This window comes from Homarus americanus, unplaced genomic scaffold (assembly GCF_018991925.1).
Source record: "Homarus americanus isolate GMGI-L3 unplaced genomic scaffold, GMGI_Hamer_2.0 scaffold24694, whole genome shotgun sequence".
In the NCBI taxonomy this organism is placed as follows: Eukaryota; Metazoa; Arthropoda; class Malacostraca; order Decapoda; family Nephropidae; genus Homarus; species Homarus americanus.
Window position 1 is genome coordinate 9,581,666 of NW_024732780.1, and position 26,451 is coordinate 9,608,116.

Below are 26,451 nucleotides of genomic sequence, written 5' to 3' on the forward strand. Positions count from 1 at the left end.
TTGAAGGGGTGAGACATAGTAGATATAGAAGACATCTATTTATTTAGGGCTGATTTTTGTTTTCTTTAATGCATGTCTAGTCAATAGCAAGTCTTCCAGCCACAGGTTAGTACAGTATGTTGTCTTTCTTTAGCTCTTATAATTGCAATGTGTTTTTTGATGAACTACAGGTTGGTTCTGTATAACTGTACTGTACTGTTATTGTACTGTACCATTACTGTACTGTTATAGTCTCTTCAGCAGTTACATTTCCAATCTTTTTACATAGTTGATGATAACTATCTCTTTTCAGCTATTTACATACTCAAGTATGAGCCCAGTAAGTGGCATGTCGGGAGTTATTTCACCCACGAGTATGAGCCTGTTCACATCCCCCGGCACCACACCCCGCACCACGCCCCGGTCAACGCCCCCGGTGCCACGGTGGAATACTCCCTTCATCAACCTGGACGAGAACATGGACTACACCACCATGTCCACTCTGATGCCCACACTACCAGCTGATGCCACCTCAGCTCAGCTCATAGAAGATGGTATGTTGTTCATAAACTCAAAATAACAAATGATTGTTGTGGTAGTGTCAATGTTTAGGTCATTAAAAGTCACAGACTGCCATCTTGTAATCCCATTCAAGATCATACCTACATGACTATTCCTGCCAAGTTTCATCATAAGTGAAAATCAAATAAGGGATTTATTATTTATAAAAGAATTTCTCCATACTATTAGAGAGATAAAACACACACACACAAGGATGTTGTTTGTTACGTTTAATGCAAATACAACCATTTATGTTATTATTATCATCCCACCTGCTTTATAAAACCCTGTGGGTGGGAGTTATAGGATCACTTGGCCTCCTGCCCCTCTTCCATGCCTCTATCTGGAGTCATAACTTGTGAATTATACATACAAGACAACTCTTAATGAACCTCACCACAGTGGGGTCTTCACCTTAATGGTCAGGGTCACAGTTGGAGGTCAAAGGTCATGTTATACTTACAGGTGCTCATAATGACCCCAGGTTAGGGAGGAAGCCATTCCACTGATGGTTGCAGTTAAAATGATTCTCCCAAAACAGCTGCTTGTCTCATCATCTCTCTCTCTCTCTCTCTCTCTCTGTCATTTTATTTAATATACAATGTCTTAAAGTTTGTTATTTATTAATTATCATCACTAAGTTAACTGTGTCTCTGTGTTTTAGGATTTTCATAATATTTTTGAATGGTTTATGTTATGGTTTTGGCATCTTGTCCAGAAGCTATTTCTTCTAATAAGCTGAAAATTAAAAATAATACAGTATAGTTTTCTATAGTTATGGTACATTATTGTTAAGATCCTAAGACATCAAATAATATCAGTGGTCAGCTGTAGAGGAAGAACTGGTTAAGGCCCCCGTGTCTATGTCACCTTCAGTGTGATGTGTTTATGTGTAGAGATGTAACCATTGTAATGAATTAAGGAGGGAGACGGGAGGGGGCATCTCTGGTTGTTTCACACTTGGTTCCAATATTGTATCATTGTCTTCTGAATTATTTTTATATGAATGTCTTGCAAAAAACAAAGAAGATAAAATAACATACAACAATATTATGTTTTGTTATATCTAATCTCTTCACTACATAGATACTATTTTTAATATTTTATTTGGCCAATGCCAGACCAATTTATTCAGCAGATAGGAACCCATACACAAGTGGTTAAAAAACACAAAAGTTCCCAACATTTAACTTTTGTGGCTCTTGGCAACCTTGACGTCATATATAAGGTGCTTGGTTGTCAAGTGGATTATTCTGCCACAGGCCAACTCATACCCAATTACATTCCTTTTAATGTACAGTATAATTAGTCATATGTTTTTTAGGTGATATTATAGTTATCACCATTCTTCAAAGTTCGGAAAGTTGGTCTAGCAGAAGAAACACCTTTAAGGCACACTCTCGCTGTACAGTATTAAGCTACAGCAGAAGAATAACACCATTAAGTGCACTTGATCATTGTTGAAATATAATATAAACCACATTGAAATTCATTGAAATGATAGTACTGTATTGTACACTTATCACCAGATGATGGACCAGGGCAGGAGGAGATGTAAGGTGATGGACCAGGGCAGGAGGAGATGTAAGGTGATGGTTTATCTGTGTCAGGCTCAAAGTTAAACAATTCTCATGCACAAGAGGTTTCATTCATCCATAGATAGAAGCAGTTGATGACTTGTTTGTAAATATTACATTGAACTTTCAAAATTTTTTGCAGAGCGGTACTTTACAACAGTAGTTCACAGTGGAGATGCAGCGGCTGCCGCAGCAACTGGAGGACCGCAGGCAGCATCATCAGCAGGTACGGGTCCACCACCTGCCCTAGACACCAGTCCAGGGGGTCACCCGGGTGCCCCTCACACACCCACCAAGACACAGTCCTCATAACCAGGCCAGATAATAGCTGAGTGGGTCATCTCTCATCTTGGGAACAGTTGGGTCAGATACAAGCTGGTGGCAGATGGTGTTGATGAAAACCATGTGAAATTATCTGAAAAATTAGAAGTGTTAAACTGAAGACAAAAAAGATTCATGTGCCAAATATAAACCAAAATGAAATACTTCAGGACAAATACTGGAAAAATATTCCTTTATCTTGCTGTCAATTTATCCTTCGTAGACTTGCATCTATACTAGGCACACTTGTCCTAGGTCTGCATGGCAAAGCTCATGCATGATTTTAGGTTTCATAGCCAGCATAGTGTAAGTGAAGTATGAAGTGGACACCAGACATCTATTAAATGAATCACAGTGCCAGCAAAGCAACATGCAATAAGTAATGTAAGTGCTTAATAGCTTTTTGCAAAGTGAGTAGAGTTCATGGTTGTGCATTTTTAGTATCAGAAGAGTTCTTCCCATTTATTTTACATCTGTATCTAGTTAACCTAATGGGATCAGATGAAGTATTCTGCTGTGAGCTCATGCCAGGTGGACCAAGTTCAGATGTGTTCAGAAAAGGCCTTTTTTCTGAAGAGTACCAAGTTACTTCGTGCACAGCTGAGATTTCTTCAAGGAGATGCAGAGTTAAAGTGTACTCCAGAAGAGATCATTCTAAGGGTGCAGAGTTACACAGTGCTCAGAAGGTCATTCATGGGGTACAGAGTGAACTTGTGCTCAGGTCATTCAAAGGAGTACAAAATCATTCACTACTCAGAAGGTGGTCATTCTAGGGGTACAAACTTATGCAATGTGCAGGGTTGTCATTCACATAGGTATGATAAACTTTCAATTCTGGTTTGTTAGGAGTGAAGTCATTTCATGTTTTTGGATAACTAGCTTGCAAGTACCCAAATCTTGAGCATTGTATTCAAGGGCTGTTAAGGTACTTGAATCTTGTCCACTGTCAAAATCAGAGTAATTTTCATGTTTATAACCCAAATGGAATGTTTGTGACAGGTGTTGAAGCTTTGTGTTACATGCATTTGATGCCTCTGTAACTATGGCCCTCACACCTGTCAAGTATACTTTTTAGTGGAATAAGGTGCCTCGGGCTTTGTTAATAATATTTAGTTACAGAACCGGCACTCCTGTTTGTCACTACGATTCACTTTTGAAAAATGGTTTTGTCAATTTAGTGTGTATTGGGTGATAAAATTTACAGGTGAATGACACTAAAAATACTGTGCAAGATTTGACCTATATTACCTGAGCTACTTTCGTAACAAAACTTCTCTGAAGCCTTGCCTTGTAGATTATAAATAACATAGCAATACTGAATTGTAAATGTGCTATTAGTGTAAATAACCTCATTTCTGGTGCCATAGATGTATTGGTTAAGGGAATAGTGAGTGTGAGGAAGGCTTCAGTGTCTATCCACGGCCCAGAGCACTAAAGGTTCCACGTCCTAGTCACTCTGGCTGTGAGTTAGGGATAGCTCAAATTCATGTGCCAAAACCATGTCCAAAATGCTAGGGGGTGTACCACAAATTCTTAAACTAGAGCCAAGTTCAGGTGGTTAATATGAATTGTCTCGTATGTAGAGGAAAGTTGCAATTTAAATGTGGTGCTTTGTCCAATAATGATCGTTACTACTGAAGAAGAAAGACGTTTTTCTACATAGGAGGGTCTTCAGTTAGCAGGGAGAACTTGGTTACTGTAAATTATGCAAACACTGGGTGCCGCCGCCACAGTTGTGTAGCTCTGCGTGTTCTAGTTCCGTGCCTAGAGTGATGCCTGCTAGTGTTTAGATGTACGCATGCTGTGATACATCAGGTAATCGTAGAGTTGTAGAACCATGACTTCCTGCGCGTAGATAGGCAATTTTTACAGAGCCACAGTTAGTAGATAGTGTCTTTGGCAAACGTTCAACAATTTTGTGTAGCACAAACAATGCTTGCAGTATCTAAGTCTGAAAGCGAATGTATTGCATATACTCTTTTGGAAACATTCAAAATAGTATATAGCATTAGTTTTCTCAGTTTGGTGTTACAAGCACATGCTCTGCTTCACAGAATTAGAACTGTAGCCTTCGTAGTTTTAAGCGCAAGCACATGAGATTCTTGCAAAAGAGGTTTGCCTTTGTGGTAATTATTGAAGGAAAACCAGTATTTCAATTTCATTTCATCTTTTTGATTATACAAATTAAAAGAGGTCTTTCACATTAACCATTTCATCCATAGTAAATGCCAAAGCCCCAAATTTAATAATTCTCACAGAAGCATCCTCACTGTCTTCTGGGCATCCACAACTAGCCAAATGGACTAAGACTTGAAAGTTGCAGAATAATTTAATTACCTCTTAATCAAATTAGTGTGAATAATGTGATGTGGGCAGCAGAGTGAGTGTAGATGATGCATCAATAAAGTTTTACAAAGTAAAATGTCAAACTCATTGAGATCATCTTCAAGTCTTGTTATTGCTGGCCACTTTGTCATGTATGATGAGTCTTTCTGAGCCTTAGACAGAGTATAAATACTTGCCCAGTGTTTCATTTATTGCATAATATTTAATACCTTCAAGAGAAGGCTTTGATTCAGGTTATGGTGGTATGGTGCATTATATTATAACATCTGCTATATAAGAGTAATTTTGTATACTAATATATTTAGAAAGTATGAATAATAATGTATGGTTTAGTTATGTATCCATCCTGTGTCTGAAGGTGAACTAACTGTTTAAGGAATAAGAACATCATAATAGTTATTAGATGGTGGTTAAGATATTCATCCTTACAAATGTGTAAATAGAGGACTCTAGTTGCTTTATTTTACTCCCAGACAAGTCCTGGTATATTTGTAGACCAAACATTGACATGGCTGAGTATTTGTTTACCAGTACAGTATGTGCAACCGTCCCATTCCTCACAACATTGACTGGAGAATGATAATGATTTGGTGTCTTACAGATAAATGTCTTCCTGCTGTTAGCCAATGTCTTTACCATTCACCAAGGAATATTTGGTAATCTTTTATATATATATATATATATATATATATATATATATATATATATATATATATATATATATATATATATATATATATATATATATATATATATATATATATATATATATATATATATATACCATGTAACATGGCCAGGTACTACTGTTCCTTTACTTGCTCGATGAAATTTTAAAAGAGTATAATAATTGCATGTAAAGTTTTAAGTTATTTCGGGTTGTCCTCACAGTCACACCATCTTCTTTGCACTTCACATGAGCTCTGATTTTATCTTCTTTTTTCTTTTTTTATAGCAGCAGTTCTGCACCAATTTCTTGGCTTCATTGCTTGCCAAGGTACATGATTAAACCTTGTCACTGTTGTCATAAGTCAGGGAACTGTATGTGACTTTGGTCATTGTGTGTGGCACAGTTTAAGTGTGGTTTTAGCCCTTGTTTTTATTCCCTCGTGTAGTAAGATCATGATGCCACTAAAGTAAGGCTTAAAATATGACATGCTCAAATTTTCAGCCAAGTCCCAAGATAAATTTTTCTAACATAAGATTGTGAGTTAACACACCTTCATATTGTCTCCCATTGGCTGTGAGGGGACTGCTGATGTAGTACCTCTCACTTAATCTTGGGTTAAGGGAAAACTTGCAAATATTGGATTTAAAGTCCAGAACAATAAAATAAACTGAAAAGTTGTTTTGCAGTGTAAATGATAGTACCGTGCAAGTTGCCCTCACAAGAAGCTTGGTTCATGAAGTACCCTCATAAATACATCTTCCACAACTGTAATTAAATCTTTATCTATGAATTTTACCAAAAACTAGATTCATGTAATGTCATGTTATTGATGTACAAGATGAATGACAGTTCAAAATTCTCCAGACACTTTACACCTGTCTGAATAATACTTATTATTTGTTATAATACATTACATAATATTTAGTACATGTAGAGCCTAGCCATGTGGTCAGTAAGAGCCTAACCATGTGGTCAGTAAGAGCCTAGCCATGTGGTCAGTAAGAGCCTAGCCATGTGGTCAGTAAGAGCCTAGCCATGTGGTCAGTAAGAGCCTAGCCATGTGATCAGTAATATTTATCTGGACATCATGTGTGATCAGTAGTGATGCACTAAAGGGCATATATACTCATCGAGCCTAGTCATGTTTGGTCACAATATGAATATGCAGCCACATTTTGCAATATTAGCCTGTTATATGGACAATATGGTGGTCAATTTTTGTCTATACCCAGCAAGAAGCTACCTCTTCAAAGAAATATAAGCACATGAATTGTACAGAAATTTTGTTACTATAGATATGCAACTATAGCAATACAAACTTAAGGCTATTATGCTGTTGTGTTCTGCCCCTTCCACTGTCAGAGCTCTGTATTAATGTTTGGCCAATTGTTGAGATCTCTTCCAGTGCCAGAGCTGTACTGACAACTGGAGGAAACTGTGGTGCAACATGTGTGTGTTTCATACCAACTGCTGCTCAGTGTTTGGTGATGTTATGGGTGTTTTGTTGTGCACACTGTTACTCTTACCACAGTGGTCAGAGCTCACTATGGGTAGAAATGTGTTATGATTGTGAAGAGTAATATATTGTATTTTACTCCATTGTTTATAGCTGCCTCTTGTTTTCTATTGTATCATATTTCTCTTATATAATTTAAAAAGTTTATTATTTGTTGTGTCTGAACCCTTTATATTTTTATTATTCATTTTCTGTGTCACTGTTGTCACTCCTGATAAAACTCTGGTGGTTGTGGTTTCCCTGCCAAAGCTTAACATCATAGTTTATATTACACTACCTAACAACAACACACACACACACACACGCACACACACACACACGCTCGTTGTGACAAAACTGTACAGTTATGTATCACACCCATAGTGGACACATTTTCTGCTGCATGCATATAATGAACTGCAGATGTTGGGCACAAACTCATTCTGCATGAGGTCCTTTATGACATAATGAATACTCATTGTAATATATAGTGCATGTAATAATGACATTTTGATGTATTGTAAGAATTCATGGAATCTCAGTCTTTGGTGAAAGCAATGGAAATGTTTTGAAGTAGTTTTCTATGCAATTTTACAACGAACTCAAGATATTTTACACTGGTCTCAAAGAATTAATGGCTGCTGGCACAACATGGTCTTGTGAAACAGAGGTCTTGAGAATGATTTTATTTTCTTCTAAATTTCTTTTTTATGAATAATGCCCAGGTAACAGTGCAGCCAAGAGAGGCGACTGTCGTGTGCTGGCCGACCCATTATGTGGTGACACGTACAAAGATGTAAAAAAATTTTTGCCAAAATAGCTGTTACTTTGCCAATCAAAATGGTCACAACAAACAACTAGTAGAGATGGATAGCAATAATAAGCTAGTGATAAAGTGTTCTATTGTTGATGACAATAAGGGAAGGTTTGATAGTGTTTGTGTTCCTGTGGTTAAGTTAGGGAAAATACTAAATAATAATAGTTCACAATACCGCTCAACAGCACTGTATATAAGGCTTCACACTGGGATGCAAGTTGCCTCCTTTGAAAGAAATGTTTTTATAGTATTTATAGATCCATTTGTAACGTAGACATCCAAATGTTTTGCGTACTAATTTTTTACCTACTACAGTACGTATGTACCTAGCTATGCAACGTTAAAGGTTCTAGCTACTGTAGCATGCCTGAGGCTTCTCTCCTATCTGGCTCCCAACAGCTGATAGATGAGCAACTCTGCAATAAAGATTTGTATTGGCTGACATACACCAAGTATGATGCCTCTGGCTGACATACACCAAGTATGATGCCTCTGGCTGACATACACCAAGTATGATGCCTCTGGCTGACATACACCAAGTATGATGCCTCTGGCTGACATACACCAAGTATGATGCCTCTGGCTGACATACACCAAGTATGATGCCTCTGGCTGACATACACCAAGTATGATGCCTCTGGTTGACATACACCAAGTATGATGCCTCTGGTTGACATACACCAAGTATGATGCCTCTGGCTGACATACACCTAGTATGATGCCTCTGGCTGACATACACCAAGTATGATGCCTCTGGTGACATACACCAAGTATGATGCCTCTGGCTGACATACACCAAGTATGATGCCTCTGGTTGACATACACCTGGTATGATGCCTCTGGCTGACATACACCAAGTATGATGCCTCTGGTTGACATACACCTGGTATGATGCCTCTGGTTGACATACACCTGGTATGATGCCTCTGGTTGACATACACCTGGTATGATGCCTCTGGCTGACATACACCAAGTATGATGCCTCTGGCTGACATACACCAGGTATGATGCCTCTGGTTGACATACACCTGGTATGATGCCTCTGGTTGATGTACATCGGGTATAACACCTCTGTGTTGTGATCCACCATCTTGCTAGTCTTAGCCTCAGTCAATAATATCACACATTGGATGATGCTCTTGGAGTGTCAGAAAACAATTTGTTAAATATGAAATCATTCAGGGGTTTTACTCATATACTGTTACTGTACGGTGACATTGTTTGAAATGTGATGAATGTGGCTACATTTTGCTGTCAGCTGTTGTGAGGCGTTAGAAGGAAATGACTCGGCAGTGCTGCCCGTCCGCCAAATCTGTTAAGTGATTCTCTATTTTGAGGTCAAACTGGACTGTGATGAGTTTCTCTACCTTCCCCTTTCCCCCTGCAGGGCACAGTGAGTATAATCCTGCAGCACAAATGGAAAACCTTAACTTATCACATGCCAAAACTCTCCTCACTCAGAATGTCACTTTGCAAATGCAATGCTCGTCTTCCTTGCAATATGAAGGAACTGTAAGGTTAGCCTGAAGCAATATTATGTTCTTGTTATCGCTTGTGAACTTGAGTTAGTCGCCGGTGGTATGCGGCCATGTTGACTGTATATAGAAAGAATTATGATGTACAGGTTTATTTTCTTTAGTTAAGTCAAGATGTAGCGTATTTACTCCGTTATCCTTGTTTGTGGGTCTGTTTCTCCCCCGACTGTTGATTTTAGGTAATATTATTGACAAGCCCACACAGAAGGGGCTGTTTGGTGGGCTCAACCTCTGTCTAAATCTTCTAGAAAAAATAAAAATTATGTGTAACAACAAACTATAATTAGCTTAACACTTACTCTAAACTCTATAAATTGATGATAATTAATTGTAAGGGATTGTTAACTCTAAGTGGCTGCTGCTGTAGTACACACTGTGTTATTTTGTTAGTATTTGAGAAACGTCACTATGCACCACAGAGGATACTTAAGCCGCCAACTGTTCCATTTCCGGTAGTCTACCCTACACGTGGAGTCTTGCTTGTTGTATCCACCGTTCATATCTTAAAGGGATATATTCAATCAAGAGTTTCATGGCCTTTTGATGGGTAGAGTCTTTTGTTGTGTAGATAAGTCGTTGCTTGACATTGACAAGTTTGTATTGTGACAAACTGCATTATAATAATAATATTAATAATAATAATAATAATAATAATGAATCTAAAGTGGAAGTCATTTGTTATTGCATTGTCCAATTTTGATAGGAATAACCTGTTGGCTTTAGTTAAATATTTGCTAAATAAGTATGTTCTGTAAGAGTGAAGTATATTATAAGTAAGTTATGGTGTTAAAAAGTTAAGAGATGAGTTTGTAAAGAGTATCCTAATTGTAATAATAATCATACCCAGTTTAAGTTAGACAAAAGTTGCTATACCCTCTAACTTTACTATACTATTAAAGCTAGTGATATTATCTGGTACAGTACAGTACACAGTTAGCTGTCTCATGGTCTTTTAAGGTGTTGATGCTCCTCAACATCTGTCACTTGATAACCACATGTAAGCAGCCGTGGGAATATGTCATCACATTTCCAATATTTTGCGCCCATCTATATAAAGTTTTTCAATTGTATTTTTATGTGAATTACGTAATGTCTTCCTAAAACTAATGGAAATATTTATAAACAAGTTGGCTCTAAAAATTACTTAAAAGTTAAAGTACAGTATTTATACTAAGGGTGGAACTTTCTAGAGAACTGCACTGTGCAATATTAACCAAATAATAACCACTTGCAAGCTACAAGGCATAATAAGGTTGCCATTAACCAATTAATTACAGGTTGTTGGATCCTGGAGACCATCAACCAATCAAACATTAGGAAGTACAAGTCAAATTTGCTGCCACAGGTTCAACATTTTTGTCATAATAAAAAACTTCTCATGACTCTCTCATTGAACACCTTAACGGTTAATTGAAAATGTGTCTCGTGTACTTGTACAGACAATATATTACAACAAAATTCATCTTTCTCTTTGGATGCTGACAGATAAAATCTTTAAATGTGATACACAGTACATGAGCTAATAAACTGAGGCATCAATTAAAATGAGCAACACAACATATAACCAAAAGGCAGCTGAGATACCTAACATCTTATGCTTGGGAAAATACTGTGTAAAATAACTTGGGCACAGAGTAACTTCCTTGTGAAACTTGGTTGGTTGATCCACTGTCAACATAGAGGCAAAACCCATACTTCTTCTGACTTAGTTCCTCGAAGATGTTTTAAGATGGAACAGATGAAAGTTATTGTTATTTTTAATATGTTGAGTCAATGATGTTAATTAATTATTTAAGTAATGCATGATCTTGGACTCAGAAGGACCAAATCTTTGTTTTATTTCAATTTGATTAATTTACTACAGTAGGTGTAGAATAATAATGCCATCCAGTTAACAAGTATATATATATGTATAACTAGTATGACAAATTCACACTTAGCTACAAATGACCCAAAAGTGGTGCTACGTTGTCCTGACACAGCAGCTGGACGATGATCATGAAGATGGTTGTGCACAAGTACAGATTTCATTGTGCATAACTTTTATACTTTGAGAGATGTCATTTTGAAACTAGTGTGAAAAGTATTATTTTTAAACTTATGACAAAATCAGATTTAAAGTATTCTGGTACAGTAATAACATTAAAAAGAAAAATAATTTAAAGTACTGCCTTCCATCTTACAGATTAACACCCGGATGTAACCATAAAAACTGTATAATTAGCATCAGAAAGCTTATACATTGCATTTTCACATTAGGAAAGAGATATGTTTTGATGTAAGATATTAATACACTCTATGCAAGTTCCACCACTAGCCTGGGTTAATGTCCTTGTTGAACTCTTATGCAATATATATAAACTAGGAAGTGCCTCAAAACAAACTCGTAACCAAAAAGAAAGTCCCGGGACATGAGATTTCCGACTGTTACTCCACACATCACAGAGTCAGATGGGGCAGCTAATGTAAACTTGTATAATACATAGAATATAAAATTAATATGGTTTAGGTATTTTTAAGACGATTGTCATGTATGAAGCTAAAATATGCAATGGACCATTTCTCAAAAGAGTTGTGACTAGTTGAACAAAGCCTCAAAGATGTATCTGTTTATACTAGGGAGGCAAACCTGTTACAAGGTAATAGGGCCAAGTGCTGTTATTATTTGTGAGGCAAAGCATTGTGTCATGAGGTCCAGTAATGCTGAGGGTATGGTAGGAGAGCCAGATTTGTCCAACCTGGTCTAAAGAAAGCTTTAAAAAAGGTAGATTCTGTAAAATGAGTAATGAAATATAGCTAACAAACCATTTCCTTGTTTCATTACCAAAACTATTGTTATCTTTATTTCTCTTCCTCCTTTGTATTGGATACTTCAAAATTTACAGAAACCTCAAAGAAGGGGGGAAGAGTATAAGAAATAATCTGTGGGTTTTTATAGACTTTTTTTAGTCTACTACTGTAGTGTAATGCTGACTTTACACACTTTCAATTTTGTTATCATCTTACGAGGGTTTTTACGTAAATTATGAGAGTTTATCCACAGCTGGAGACTCGTTAATGTTGTAGCCTACATCAGTGAGTCATGATATGTTTTATTTAACGATTTAATCTTGGTAGAATCACTAGAGAAACTCACCATATGATCCCACAAGACCAAGATTCCAGCCACCAGAAATAAACAGGTAGAGGAGCTGCCAGTGTCTCAGGGAACAAGTGAAAATTGGCTGGCCTGAATCTGGATCTTAAACGGTTAGTACTGTTTGATAAATGTTCCTCATAAGCTGAACATATAACTGAATGATTTATATTTTAACTAGTTCACATGAATAACATCCAAACAAGAAAAGATGATCTTGAGAGTTCATTTAGAGCTGAGGTGAGACAGATCTGATTAAAATTATGCAAACCAATTATGTCTGCAGTTTTGTACAGTACCGTATTGACTTAGCTGTTGATCATGTGACAGATTCATGTTTGTTGAAAGTCTAGAGGTATTACTATATACTTAATCAGGTTTAAAAGTTATTTACAGGTACAACTGACACATTCCTCAACAAGAAAACGTGATTGAACCCCTACATAAGATCCATGAAGCCAATACATCTGCATGAATGAGAGCAACTGTACTATTGATGGCACTTGCCTCTCACCACTGCAGTCACAGGACCAAGCCCCCAGGTCAGATGTGAGAAGGGTGATACTCGGTGTGACCCTACCAAATATGGCAGGTTTTCTCCAGGTACAGTATTCTGGTTTCCTCCTGTACTAACACTGAACAAGAGGTGGTAACAAAGAACAGACCGACCACTGAAATAGCTAGAAGTGGTGGAAATTATAAATAAATACAATGCTGTAAATGGGGTGTGGTTATTCATTCAAGAAAGGACTTTAGATCAAGTCAAGTGATGGTGCAATGGGGGAAAGATTTTTAAGAGTCAAAGTGGTGTAAAATGAAACTGATGGAAAGAGACACACACATTATTGGATGCTTTTAAAGATCACCAAACTATAATTATTTGAACAACAGGAATATGGGATCCTTAAAATACAACACTTAATCACTAGCCATCTCCTGGTAATGGATGATCTTAATTATGGTTAAGTCAATTAGAAATAAATAAATAGCAAACAATGTTAATACTGTAACCAAGTTTACTGGTACTTCATCTGTAGATTTGGCCTCATCTTATATTACCCATATATTCACCCATGTCCAACTGCTCTTGCCAACGGTGCATAAACGTGAGTCCGTGACCGACAGTACCGACTGCCCAGCGAGGCTAACAAGCCGATCAGTGGCAAAGAGAATAAAGTTAAATAATGTGAATAATGTAAAGAGGATGCACCTGGGGCGTACCAACGATAGGGAGGCGTATCATATGTCCCAACAGGATGAAGAAACTGCACTATTTGAGACTGAATGTGAGAAGGACCTAGGTGTGTATGTTGACAATGAGCTGAAGTTCTCAGGCCATTGCGAGAAGAAGGTAAATCAGGCAAATAAATTATTGGGTCTTATGAGAAGGTCGTTTAGATATATAGACGGTCCGTCCCTCGTAACGATCTTCAAGAGTGAAGTGCTTCCCCATCTGGAGTACTGTCACCCCATCTGGTCCCCGAGATATGCTAGGGACTCTCAGTTGGTTGAAAATGTTCAAAGGAGGGCCACCAGACTGGTGCCTGCACTTCAGCACCTCAGCTACCCTGAGAGATTGGAGCGCCTGAACTTGCCTAGCTTATACTGCAGACGGGCAAGGGGGGACCTAGTTGAGGTGTATAAGCATCTCAGAGGGCACTACTCAGTCGAGTGTCCTTACTTGGAGCTGGCGGACGCTCGCCCCACAAGGGGTCACAGCTCAAGATTGACGGCACCGAGTGTGAGCTCTTTCAAGACAAGACTTGACCAACACTGGAGCGGGTTCAGGTACATTCAGGAGCCGGTGCATGCCCAGTACCTGCCAACAGTGCGTGACAGACGTGACCGATCGCCCGGGCTGCTAGCGAGCCGATCTTTATGAAGAGGGTGACAAAAAGCAGCTACTAGCTACCTCTTCAAATTTCAGTAATGTTAATTCATTTTCCTGCCATCACACGCCTTTGTGCGTTGCGGTAAAGGGTCCTTCATATTTATAAATACGGTTTTCGACACGAAGACTATCTTCAAGGGTAGATGCTGTTTAATAATACGGGCGTAAACCACTACAATGCCTTAAAAACTACAATTTGGGAAATTAAAAAAAGATTTGGGGAAAATAGGACACATTTTAAATTTAAAAAAAAATTGGTGCAAAATAATGGACAACAATAATTGGGGGCAAAATTAAAATATCAGGGAAATTTTTTGAAGAAATGGGCAAATTTTAGATTTTGGGGGGTTTAATTAAGGACCAAATTAAAAATAATTAAAGGTGTACAAAATTCTGAAAATAAATTGAGAGAAAATTTCCCCCCCCTCCCCCCAATTTTTTTAGGGTGATTTATTTTTTTTTGGGGGAGGGGGAGGTTAAACTTTGCCCTTTTTTAAATAAATTTGTCCTAAAATTTGGGGGGGGGGAAATTTTTCCAATAAATTCTGATTTTTTTTTTAATAAATAAATATCCCCTCCATCAAAAAAGTTATATATATATTTCATTAGCCCAATAAAGCACGCGGACTTCTACATACAATCAACACCTCAACCCGCCAGGATTCGAACGGCACGTAAACCTATGACTGTGACCGTGAACGCTAACCGATGGACCACCAGGATACTAAAAGCAGTACTAGACTTTGTTATATTTCACACAAAGCCTGAGGACGAGGGACCCGCACCGCATCTTTTAGGAATTAAAAACGCCATAGTGATGAATGGATTGTACTAATATATTTAAAATATTTAAGATTTTTTTTATAAATTACAAGCCATTTAAGTATATATTTATTATAATGCCTATGAGAGAAATAATCCTGTTGTTATGGGATGACATAATAGCTAAAAGAACAATATTGTTAAATGATAATACTCACTTGTAATCCGGCAGACGAACGGCCCTCAGGCTGTTGTTGTGTGGTGGTGGAACAAGGAAAAGAAAGTGATCACATATGTCTGTGTTAGGAGGACAAGATGGAGATTAAAGAACTGATTATAAGCTGGGTGTCTGTGTTGGCCTTCATCCTCCTCATTGTGTTCTTCATCGCGTGTGGTGAGTTGTACTGTGGTAGCCGCCGAGTACTGTACCACACTCCTACACTTTGGGGGTCTCTTGGTGTGGTACATACACTCTGAGCTGTGGTTAAATGTGTCTCTTAAGCACACGTGGGTGAAGATTCCTTTCATGCACAATTCTTTTTTTTTTATTAGTGAAATAGTAGTGTTTGTTATGTGTTTTGCTGGTATTTTAAGGAATGATCTTTATTTTTGGGGCTAAGGCTTATGTATTGTGATATGAACCTTTTAACACTTTGAAGATGAGGGAATAGAACATAATGGTGAAGGAGACGGTTAGCACCAGAGGGATTTATGGAATTGCACCAAATTATCAGATGTTTTTTGGATGATACTAAGAAAATCGAAATGACAATGCACAGAACCTATTAGAATCTGACCTTACCTACCTAACCTAACCTAACCTAACCTAACCTTACCTAACCTAACCTAACCTAACCTACCCTAACCTAACCTACCCTAACCTAACCTACCCTAACCTTACCTAACCTTACCTAATCTAACCTTAACTTACTTTACTTTACTTAACCTATACCTAACTTCCTAATCTGTGCTTTGTCATTTCAATTTTCTTCCTGTCATCCAAACAACATCTCAAGAAGAAATCAATTTAATCCACTATAAGTCGTAATAAACACCACTGATAAGATTGTCATTCATTTCTTGACAGGTACACAAAGACTGTGGACTCTCCCTTATAGCAGACAATGTGACCCAAAACATGGTCGTCACGGGATATCCGACAGCACCATAATTAAGTAAATAATTTATTTCTTCATCTACGAAACGTGTAGACGTGAATTTACTGCCATATGATCAGTGTTTACAGTGTTTTTACCTCGTTATTTCCCTCTTCATTCATGCTCTGCCCAGTAGCAAGTAATTTATGACTGGAGGATAAGCTATAAAAAAAATAAAAATAAAATTACGTTTTGATTTTATTACTCGGTGTCATCCAAACAACAGCTTCTGAAAACTCGGTGTAACTCATAAAGTGCTTCTGGTGTGAACCGTCTCCACCATTACCAAAAAAACACTAATAAAACCTTTGACAGCCCAACCTAACCTATATTAAAACTTATATCAACAAAATTATTACCTTATTTATCCAATGTACAAGCAGTCACCGTTTCTGTGGACTTGGCTTCGTACGCTGTGAAACTTGTTTACATTTAGTAGACCTGATTTATACATAACCAAGACACGACAATATTAACAAAATTTAAGTTTGCTCAACACATCTTCACAGGATATTATATTCAAAGCTGTTTCACGTGAATTTCGCATGGTCTGCTTTGACCAATCAGAAGACAGTTAAAAGATCTTGTAAGATTTATGTATGTGCAAAAAAAGTTATCTATCAGTACTGTTTGTGTTCATTCGAGTGTACAACTCCTACATGGCCTGAACAATGAAAACAAGCAAACACGAGAAGATAACCACCTTTTTCTTTGCCATCAGTTAAAGAAAGTCATTATTTTTATAGGAATAGGACTTTCCTAGGTTAGTTTAGGCTAGGTTCTCATAGGTTTGCCTGGTTCCTTAACTCTTTAGGTGCGTAATTAAATTTCGCGCCGGTTCCTGAAAAGTGTCAATTATCCTGCCAAAAATGAATTTCATATAATCACATTTTCTATATGTTTTTCCTAGAGAACTTTTAGTATATTTTCCAAATCTGGAACAAAAATTCACATATGTGTGCAAATTTTAGAGAAAAAATGACATTTATACCCAAAAATGCAGGAAATTGGTATAAATCAATGTCTGGTATATGGCAAATAAATTTAATCAATTTGGTTACTAAACAGCAAATTTAGATATGTATTACATATTCAGATAATATCAAACAAAATAGTACAAAAATAAGCTATATTGCATTCAGGAAATACTCCTATACCTCAATACATAATATGTCCGCATGTCGTCTCATTTGGGGAAGTTTTTTCAAGGCCGTGGGATATCCCCGCTTGTCGCATTTAATTAATATAATATTTTGGGCGGGTTTACCCGCATGTCGCATCCAAAGGGTTAATAGACAGGATCAAGTCGATAACTAGTATTTTACTTACATCATTGAGGTTGTGTGTATAGATCAGCAGTTGCTATGAACAGCTAATTGGTGGAATCATACACCAAGTTTTTCTAGGAATTTTCGTTAATAAAATTAACCAACCAGGTACCTAATTTATGTAGCCTAACCAAACATAATCTACCTAACCTAATCTACCTAACCTAACCTACCTAACCTAATCTACCTAACCTACCTAACCTAACCTAATCTACCTAACCTAGCCTAACCTAACCAACCCTAGCCTAACCTAACCTAACCTAGCTTAATTTAAAATAATATAATTATGTATAAAAAAATTTCCATTCAATGAAATGAACCCATGAAATAGTTTTGATGTAGCTGAACATGGGATCAGTGGTGTTGGACCTCACATCTCCCGCCCATAGACCAGTGTTTGGGATGGAAAAGTTGTAGGAATGCTAATTATTACCAGAGATATATTTTACTCGTCCACTTTTCTGCCTTGTATAATGTAAGGAAATATTTATTGTCTAGAGAGAAATATCCCAAAGTTGTTGTTGGTTCATGTACACAATTGTTGTATAATACTGTACTACCAAGTTAAACACTATGCCATGTTGTTCAGTCCATCATTTACACTGTAGCTGTTGGTGATATAATATATTATATTTACAGGCTGGTATATGGTGTGGAAGTGTTTCCTTTCAAAATTCAGTTTTATTCGTGAACTTCTGGGGAAGCAGCAAGAGGTGAGCCCGTCAGTAGAAGAGCTGAAGCAAGCACGGACACGACCATCACGCAAAGTGCGGCGAGATTGATACTGTAGTGAACCCCTTATCATGCCACTATTGACTATGGCAGCTCTCTCAGTAAGTCATTTTGTTAGCCTTTAAATATATGTGCTGTACATTACACTAAATAGGAATAACTGCAAAATTCAAACTGGCCTCTATTTAGGGAGGTTCGGATAATTATTAACAGATACTTTCCTTACTGAAACAGAACAAATCTTATCATATGCTGTACAGTACTGTACTGGTAAACCTCGATTTACAATCTCTCTATTTTCTATATTTCGCTTTAAGGATGGTGATGTTTTAAGACCACCTTCCTATTTATCCGGCCAAACTCGCTGACACGCTGAATACTGTACAGGTATCTTTTGTTTAAGAATTGGGATGAGTTTCTGAAAAACCCATTCATGCGAAATAATTGATAAACAAGGGCTAACTAGAATTAATACTCTAAGTGATGCATAACGTGGCGATGGCACGTAGTTGTGTAGCCGAGTCTCCCACTTGCCACCCAGTAGCACTCAGAGCAGGTGAGGCTTGGCTGTGAGCTATGTTATTGTTCAACTCATAATTTTAGATAGATAAACTGTACAGTACATAATTTTTTTTTACACTCTTTACTTACACACACACAATCATTCATACAGAATGTACTAAAAAAATAATAATCATTATCAAATGATATAAAACTAAGAGAATAAAAATTTCTTAAATCTGCAGGAGTTGGTTTCAGATTATGGGAGGGAAAGGGGAGTGGGAGGGGGTTGTGTTGGGACTCTCAGCCTCTCCCTACCAGGCCAAGGTTGTGAGCTGTGTTATTGTTCTTTTTCAACTCATTGTTTCGGGTAGGTACACATATTGTTTGCTTCTTTAACTCTTACATGCACACGTACAGAATGTAAAAAAACAAAAAAAAAACAGAATAATTATCATAAGGTCAAAAACATAATGGGAATAAACATTTCTTAGTGCACTGGAGTTAGCCCACAGAGCAGAGTAGGAGGGGGGGCAGCCATGGGGAATATATCATATTCTGTCTAGTGTCTCCTGAAACGATTTCAAAATGCCAACGCAGTATTTTTTATTTTATTTATTATTATTATTATTTATTCCTCATGTTTACTGTGATTCTGAAGTGCTTTTGCTGTGAAGGCCAAGGCACTCAGGAAAACTGCATCTCTGGAGGTGAAGGTTGACATTATGAAGTGATCAGGCTTATTCATAATGATATGGTGGGCGTTGTTTAATTGTTTTATATTTACAGTATTTTAATAGTGTATAATTATTGATTTTTTAAACATGTTTGTGTCGGACTGGCTGAGAACGTATTACATTTAACCCCATGTTATAATGAAGTTGGTTTACAATATTTGTGATGGGGTTTTCAGGAAGGTAACTCCATTGTAAATTGTTGTTTACCTGTATGAACTAATATGTACTGTACTTGATCATAACTATAAAAGCAATAAGTTACCTCCATTCAACAAAAAATTTGACAAAGACTTAATAAGACAATTTTACCTGATAGCATGACATGATACAACACTCTCTGGTCATGTGAGGTCAGGGCAGTCATTGATGTTGTTGGCTCCTAATGACCAGATGTCACCACCTGTCTTGAGTATGACCTTAATCTCACTTTACATTGAACCTTCACTTCTGGCAGCATTGCGTGTGTGTGTTCGTGTGTGTGCATGTATTAAAGAGTATTTTTGTCCATGATGAAGGCCTCAATCTATGTCAGCATCCCCCCCTGCTTGCTTCTGGATTGTGTAAACACGTGATCAACTGCACTGAACTGAAAATTAGTTCCAAATATGCCAAGATAGGCAAAAATTTTTTTTTTAAAGGCTGTTACTAAGGAAACAAAAACTGAGTTTTACTGATAAGGAATCTAAATAAGTAGTGTTTGTTGATTTACTATTTTTGTTCAGTATCCATTTTTATCATCATTACTGTGTTCAGTTCATTTTCCATCTTAGAGTGAGTTAGCCATGAATACCTGATGGTGTGGTGTCTCAGTTACAATCAGACAAACATGAAGCAAGGTTGGATGTCCTTCCTTGCATCACTCTACTTTTACAGAGTGGGAATAGCATTATACGAAGGACTTCCAAATGCCCTATTAACTGGCAAGGTAGAATTACTACTCCCTGAGGTAGCTAATCAAAGACTACCCACTTACCTTAATCTTAATGCAGAATTTCATCACAGAGCAGTACATAAGTGTTATTTTAGCGATACTTTTCTACTTGACTTCATTTTAGATACGAGTAAGTACAGTAGTGTTGAGATTTTTCACTTGGTGTTAGTCTTGTCCTGTCACCTTCATAATTTTTACCCCCCCCCCCTTAAAAGTTTAAAAAGATTTCATACCAAAATTCTTCTTAAAATAAGGTTTTCATTTTGTGGAGTTGTAGTGGACAAATAATTATATAACCCAGCCACTCTTAAGGTGAATTTTATGCTAGAGGATGTTGTCTTTAATGTTGTGTCTGATACAGTACTTATAAATGTATGGTTTTCAGAAGTGGGGATGACGCTTGTGACGGTGAGAAATGGTGGACACTTCTAGTCTTGGTTAACCTCGATTCCAATGTAGCACAGTACTGAGTTGCACTATAGTTTACCATACATGTCTGTCTAGTAACTCAGGAATACAGTTGTAATAACAATATGACTCATTTAGTTTCTGAAATCAAGCTTTTTGTATCTTATAAGTGGTTTTACCCTGTTAGAATTATAACATATTCAAATGCTTGTACAGTATATATAAATAATAATTTGATTGAATATTAATTTGCATTGATGTTTAGGTTGTTTTCTTAATAAGTTTACTTGATGTGTGTACAGGTAATGCTGAATCTTTGTAAAGTAAGGTAATGATATCCTGTACTGTATCTGATTCTGTGTGATAATACTGTAACTGAAAACTTTTACTGCACTGTATATACTGTAATATCTTATGATTCTTCTTTTATAAACAGGTCACATGAAGGGTAATCTGAAAAAAAGAGCCTCTAGAATGTATTTGTAATCAGTGGGTGGACCCAGAGTAAGGATACTGTACCTAAATGTCCCTTCGTATGGCTACCACTCTTGTATGAGGCTGGGGGGTAAAATCTTTCGATTGTTTATTGTTGTTCATTGCTCATTGAAACATGTTTAGACATATATTCACTCTGTGCATTAATGTACAGATGAACGAGTGCAATTACTTACCTGTGAGCATTTTGTGATAAATGAACACAGTTTACCATGAATTGGGAAGTTTGTTCCCGTAACATTTTCAACTTGACCGCTGATATTGCATATTGTTGTGTAATGGTTGGGAAATATAGTTAGATTCCATAGACCTAGAATCTCTATTCACGTGTGTACAATATAGTGTTCAACAGAAGAACAAGAACTGTACTGTAATTGGGTATCATGCATTAATTAATAATTGTGATGCAATACAAATACAGCTGAGGATATTTTTATACATTTTTAAAATATGTAATACTGTATGTGAATGGCTGATGTAGCAGTATGGTTGGTTAGATATGAACTATTTGGCAGGTTGATGAAGTTTGATTGAGTGTGTAGGTAATACTCAGTAAAATGACCAGTATATATAATGATGAAGAGACCTATCTTCTTATTTGATACATTTACTGTACACAAACTTGTATGTGTATCTTAAAACTGATAGTTGTTGATTATCTGGATAAATTATACTTGGAAATAAAAGCAATGTCAAATTGTAGTGATGAATAACCTGTTCCAGCACAAATTAAAGTGGTGGCCTCTTTATTGTGCAGACTGTACCACCACCTTAAACCTGTAGTAGTTAACCCTGACTCAGTAGATTGCTTCACAGACTTTTATACTTTTGCAGTTTGTGTGGATTACTGGGTAGGGTATATTGGCAGCTTGGGTGGGGAGCTCAGCGCTTTGTTTCCATGAGTTTTACAGCAGTACAATAAACCACCAATAATCCTTCATATTTAAAACTCACTACAGTTCTCGAGTCCATAAATCCTACGGTCATGGATGTGAGAGAGATTGTACTTATAAATTATCTAGAGATCTAAAGGCCACTACCCATAATCTCTTCACCTCCCCAGCTGCCATATCACCCAAAAGATATTATTTAGTACTACTGTAGGAAGAAGCATAATAATACACTAGTGATAAGAAAAGATAAATAGAAATAACTAGAACTACTGGGTATTGTAACTATAGATAAAATATTAATACCATAAAGAATAATGAAAGCATGGTAATAATATTGATATGAAAGAAAGAAAATAAAGATAAACAAGAAAACAACTCCATCCAGAACTCTTATGTCAAGCCAAATTATAACCAAATGCCAAGTTCAGTTTCAGGAATGGGTGATGGCATGACTTACAACCAGGCACCACACCACAATAGGCCCTGATTCGGTGGACTCTGTAATGGACACGATCATTATAGTTGTTATTACTCCTCCATACTGTGCTATTTAGGGTAGATATTTCCCCCAAAAATCAGTTGATGCTTTTGGGGAGGAAGAGTTACCTATATTGTTCATCCTGTCTTGACTACATCACCCTGTGTGTGGGGTTGATGGCCAGCTGGGGAGATTGTAACTCATAGTAAACACTGTAATTACAGGTAGTTTTAATACTGAGTAGTAGATGGTATAGTATGTGGTGGTACAGGGTAGTATGTGGGAGTACAGGGTAGTATGTGGTAGCACAGGGTAGCACAGGGTAGTATGTGGTAGTACAGGGTAGTATGTGGTGGTACAGGGTAGTATGTGGTAGTACAGGGTAGTATGTGGTAGTACAGGGTAGTATGTGGTGGTACAGAGTAGTATGTGGTAGTACAGAGCAGTATGTGGTAGTACAGGGTAGTATGTGGTAATCTTATTCTTGCCTGTCGTTCTTTATCTTTTAAGTATGTTATATATCCTCTTTTTGTTAGTTTTAGTCCAAGCATCCTGCCTTCAGTGTCGTGTGGGTATAGTTCCTGGTCGACTATTACTGGACTTGTTTTGATCTTGACTATTGGTATTATCTTGAATTTGTTCTTATTTGTCCTGATTTTCCATTTTTTCTCATAAATTGGGTTGATTTTCCTGGGTATGATACTATTTGAGTAATATCATCAGCAAACATTACATATTCGCTAAAGGGGGTTGGTTGAGGTGTGTCTGAGGTATAAATTGTATATAGTGTTGGAGAAAGGCATCCTCCTTGAGGTACTCCACTCTCAAGATTAAACATAGTTCCCATAAAGTTTCCAATTTGAATTTGTGCTCTCCTATCATCTAAATAGTTACACAATATTCTTAGCAAGTGTTCGTTAAGTCCCAAACTTTATCAAAAGCCTTAGAAACGTACCTTAAAATTATATTGATCTGGTTCCCTTGCTTTTTTCTATTGCAATTATTTCCGTTATTGTAGCTATTGCAGTTAGGGTATTTCTGTTGGGCATAAATCCATGTTGTCTATTGTTAGTTTTCCGCTGTTGTGTTAAAAAGGTTATAAGTCTTGAATTTAAAATTTTTTCCAATAGTTCCTGGTAATTTCTAATAAAGATATTGGCCTGTAGTTTAATATTTCCTTATTGTCCTTACCTTCCTTGGGAATAAATACTGTATCATTTTAGCATATTTTAGTTTGTCTGAAAAGTAACCGGTTATTAAGCATGCGTTATAAATGTTTAATAGTGTTTTTAAGATGTTTTCAGGTAGATTCATGATCATATTTCGTGTAATACCTGTGAGCCCGGGGGCTTTTTCCCTAAACTTCCTCAGACAGTGCATCATTTCTCCCATGGTTATTATTTGATTATTAGGTAGTAAGTTATAGTCTATATATTGCTTTGGGGTGATTCTATGTACAGTATGTGTCTTCCCATTTCATCTTCTATCCTTTCTTCGTGTTCCCTATCAAAATTTTCATTTTCCTCATCTGATATTTTAAAAACTTTTACCCATTCCCTTTTGAATGCTGACTCTTGTTCATTTTCCTCGTGCAGTTTTATTCTATTTTGGTCTTTAATGTATGGTGGTTTTTGCTTGTTGTGCCCCATCATCTTGTTTATGGAAGTCCAAAATGTTTTTGTGTCTTTAGTCTTGTCGGCCGCCATTATAATATCATTCCATTTTTTATTGTTTGCTTCCTTACATGCGTCTCTTAATTTTATCTGTAGTGCTGTCTGCGTCGTATATAGCCATCTGTTACTGCCGTGTCTTTCCATATACCTGTTTATTTCATTGTAATGGTTTGGATTAATTTAACTTCTTCTGGTAGTCTGTTGTTGGGTAATGTTCTAAAGTGTGAAGTAGGAGTGTGTTTGGTTATAGATGTTTTTATTGCTGAGTGCAGTCTGTCCATTTCTGAGTCTATGTCTTCTGTTGTTTTCCCTTGTAGGTTAATCGAGTGGTGATTACCTAAGTCGTCTTTGAAGCTGTCCCAGTCTGTTTTACTCATTTTCAGTCTCTTTTTTATTGGTATCTGTATGGGGCTTGTTGACAGTGTTAGTATAATTGGCAGATGGTCACTGCCTGTAAGAGGTCCTTGTTTTATATGGTAATTGAAAAAGGCTTTGTTGTTGGTAAAAATTTTGTCTGGTGTCGATTGTGTATTGTGATTTCTCCAGGTTGGAAAGTTAGGACCTAGATGATTGATTTTCCCTAGGTTTATTAATTGATTAAGGGCGTTTCCCACGGCGTTATTATTTGTATTGTCGAAAATCCTGTGTCTGGCGTTAAAGTCTCCTAAGATGTACATCGGATGACTATTGTTAGCCAATTTTAATAGGTCTTCTATAGGTAAGTAGGGTCGTCTCGGTGGGAGATAAGTAGTAGCAATAATTACGTCTCCTTGAGTTGTATTTATTTTTATTGCTAGAAATTCATCCTGGATGTCATCGATGAGTTTAAATTTTAAGTTTCTTTTAACCGCTGTAGCTACTCCGTCATTTTTCTCGCCCGATTTATTTCTTTGGTTTACATAATAGTTAAAGAGTTTTATGTTGTTGTTGTCTGTCTCACCGCGACTGTTTATTAGTATAACGTCAGGGTCCATTTCTTGATATATATTACTTAGGTTAATTCTCTCGGTCTTCCAGTTTCTTACGTTGTGTTGTATTATTCTTAAAGTTCTTACTGTTTGACTATTGTCCATTATTTCTTATACTTGGATTGTGGCAGTTGGAGTGGAGACCTATCGTCCTGTTTCCCGCTTCTGACTCTTCTAAACTCTGACGGGTCTACTATTTTAAAGTCATTGGTCGTAATCTTTAGTTTGTCCATAGTGATTAGTGTCCAGACGTAATCTTCACTTTGGGATTTTTCTTGATATGTCCACTTGTATATCCCTCCTTCACAGTTTTTTACTATTGTCCCTCCTGTTGGTCTCGATGTTGGGATTCCATGTTTTGTTGTAGTGATAACTTTTAATCCAATATCTTCAGCAGATTCAGGTTGTATATTGTGATCAGTCTCCATCTTGTCTTCTCTCCTCCTTATCCTTTGTCTTGTAGTCTGTCCTTTTGTTATTTCTATCTTCTCTTTGTCACTTCTAGTCATTTGTCTGGGATCTCTATCAGTCGCTTGTGTTCCTTGTGTATTAGCTGTTGCTCCTTGCTCAAACCTTTGTTTGTCTAGCTGTAGTCTTTCTCTCAGTTTGCTTGAGTATGTTGCCTGAAATAGTTTTTCGGATTCTGGATCCTCTGGGAATATCATCTCTGGTAGGTTATTCAATTTAAACATTTTCCTTAACTCCTCATTGTATGATCCGGGTGCAATGATATTGTGCAGATGTGCATGGATCATACTAATCATTACCTTGTCATGTATTGGTTCACTTAAGTTTAATATGGTGGATTCTGGTCTGTGAGCCTCTTGAACCGCTCTCGGCTATTTCGACGTATGTCGTATCCTTCTTGTCTTGTTCCTTTTTCCTTGTTTCTTGTTCCTTGTACTTTATCATGTGTTTTTTTATTGGGCATGCCATTGCTAACGTCCTGTGTCCTATGTATGCATTCCCGTTTTTCTTACAGTTGAGACAGCCAACATGTGTGTTCTTACATTCAGTGTAGGTATGGTCGTCGCCTGCACAATCTGAGCAGTACTTTTTC

At 37.0% G+C, this 26,451-nt stretch overlaps 1 protein-coding gene and 2 long non-coding RNA genes across 3 annotated transcripts in view; all 3 read left to right on the plus strand.

Moving 5' to 3' along the window:
- Window positions 1-12,109, plus strand: part of LOC121868972 — a 60,090-nt gene extending 47,981 nt beyond the window's left edge. The window contains exons 13-14 of the mRNA XM_042370005.1: window positions 293-533; window positions 2,260-12,109. Coding sequence (XP_042225939.1) covers window positions 293-533; window positions 2,260-2,429 — 411 coding nt within the window. The 3' untranslated portion in view covers window positions 2,430-12,109. The remainder of the gene's footprint in view (window positions 1-292; window positions 534-2,259) is intronic.
- A 3,221-nt stretch (window positions 12,110-15,330) lies between these two features.
- Window positions 15,331-18,345, plus strand: LOC121869086. Its single transcript, XR_006089506.1, has 3 exons — window positions 15,331-15,484; window positions 16,178-16,265; window positions 18,215-18,345. It is a non-coding gene; the product is annotated as an uncharacterized LOC121869086 (long non-coding RNA).
- Window positions 18,346-18,377: 32 nt separating this feature from the next.
- On the plus strand, window positions 18,378-22,076 carry LOC121869087. The gene is made up of 2 exons (XR_006089507.1): window positions 18,378-18,408; window positions 20,862-22,076. It is a non-coding gene; the product is annotated as an uncharacterized LOC121869087 (long non-coding RNA).
- Window positions 22,077-26,451: the final 4,375 nt, after the last annotated feature.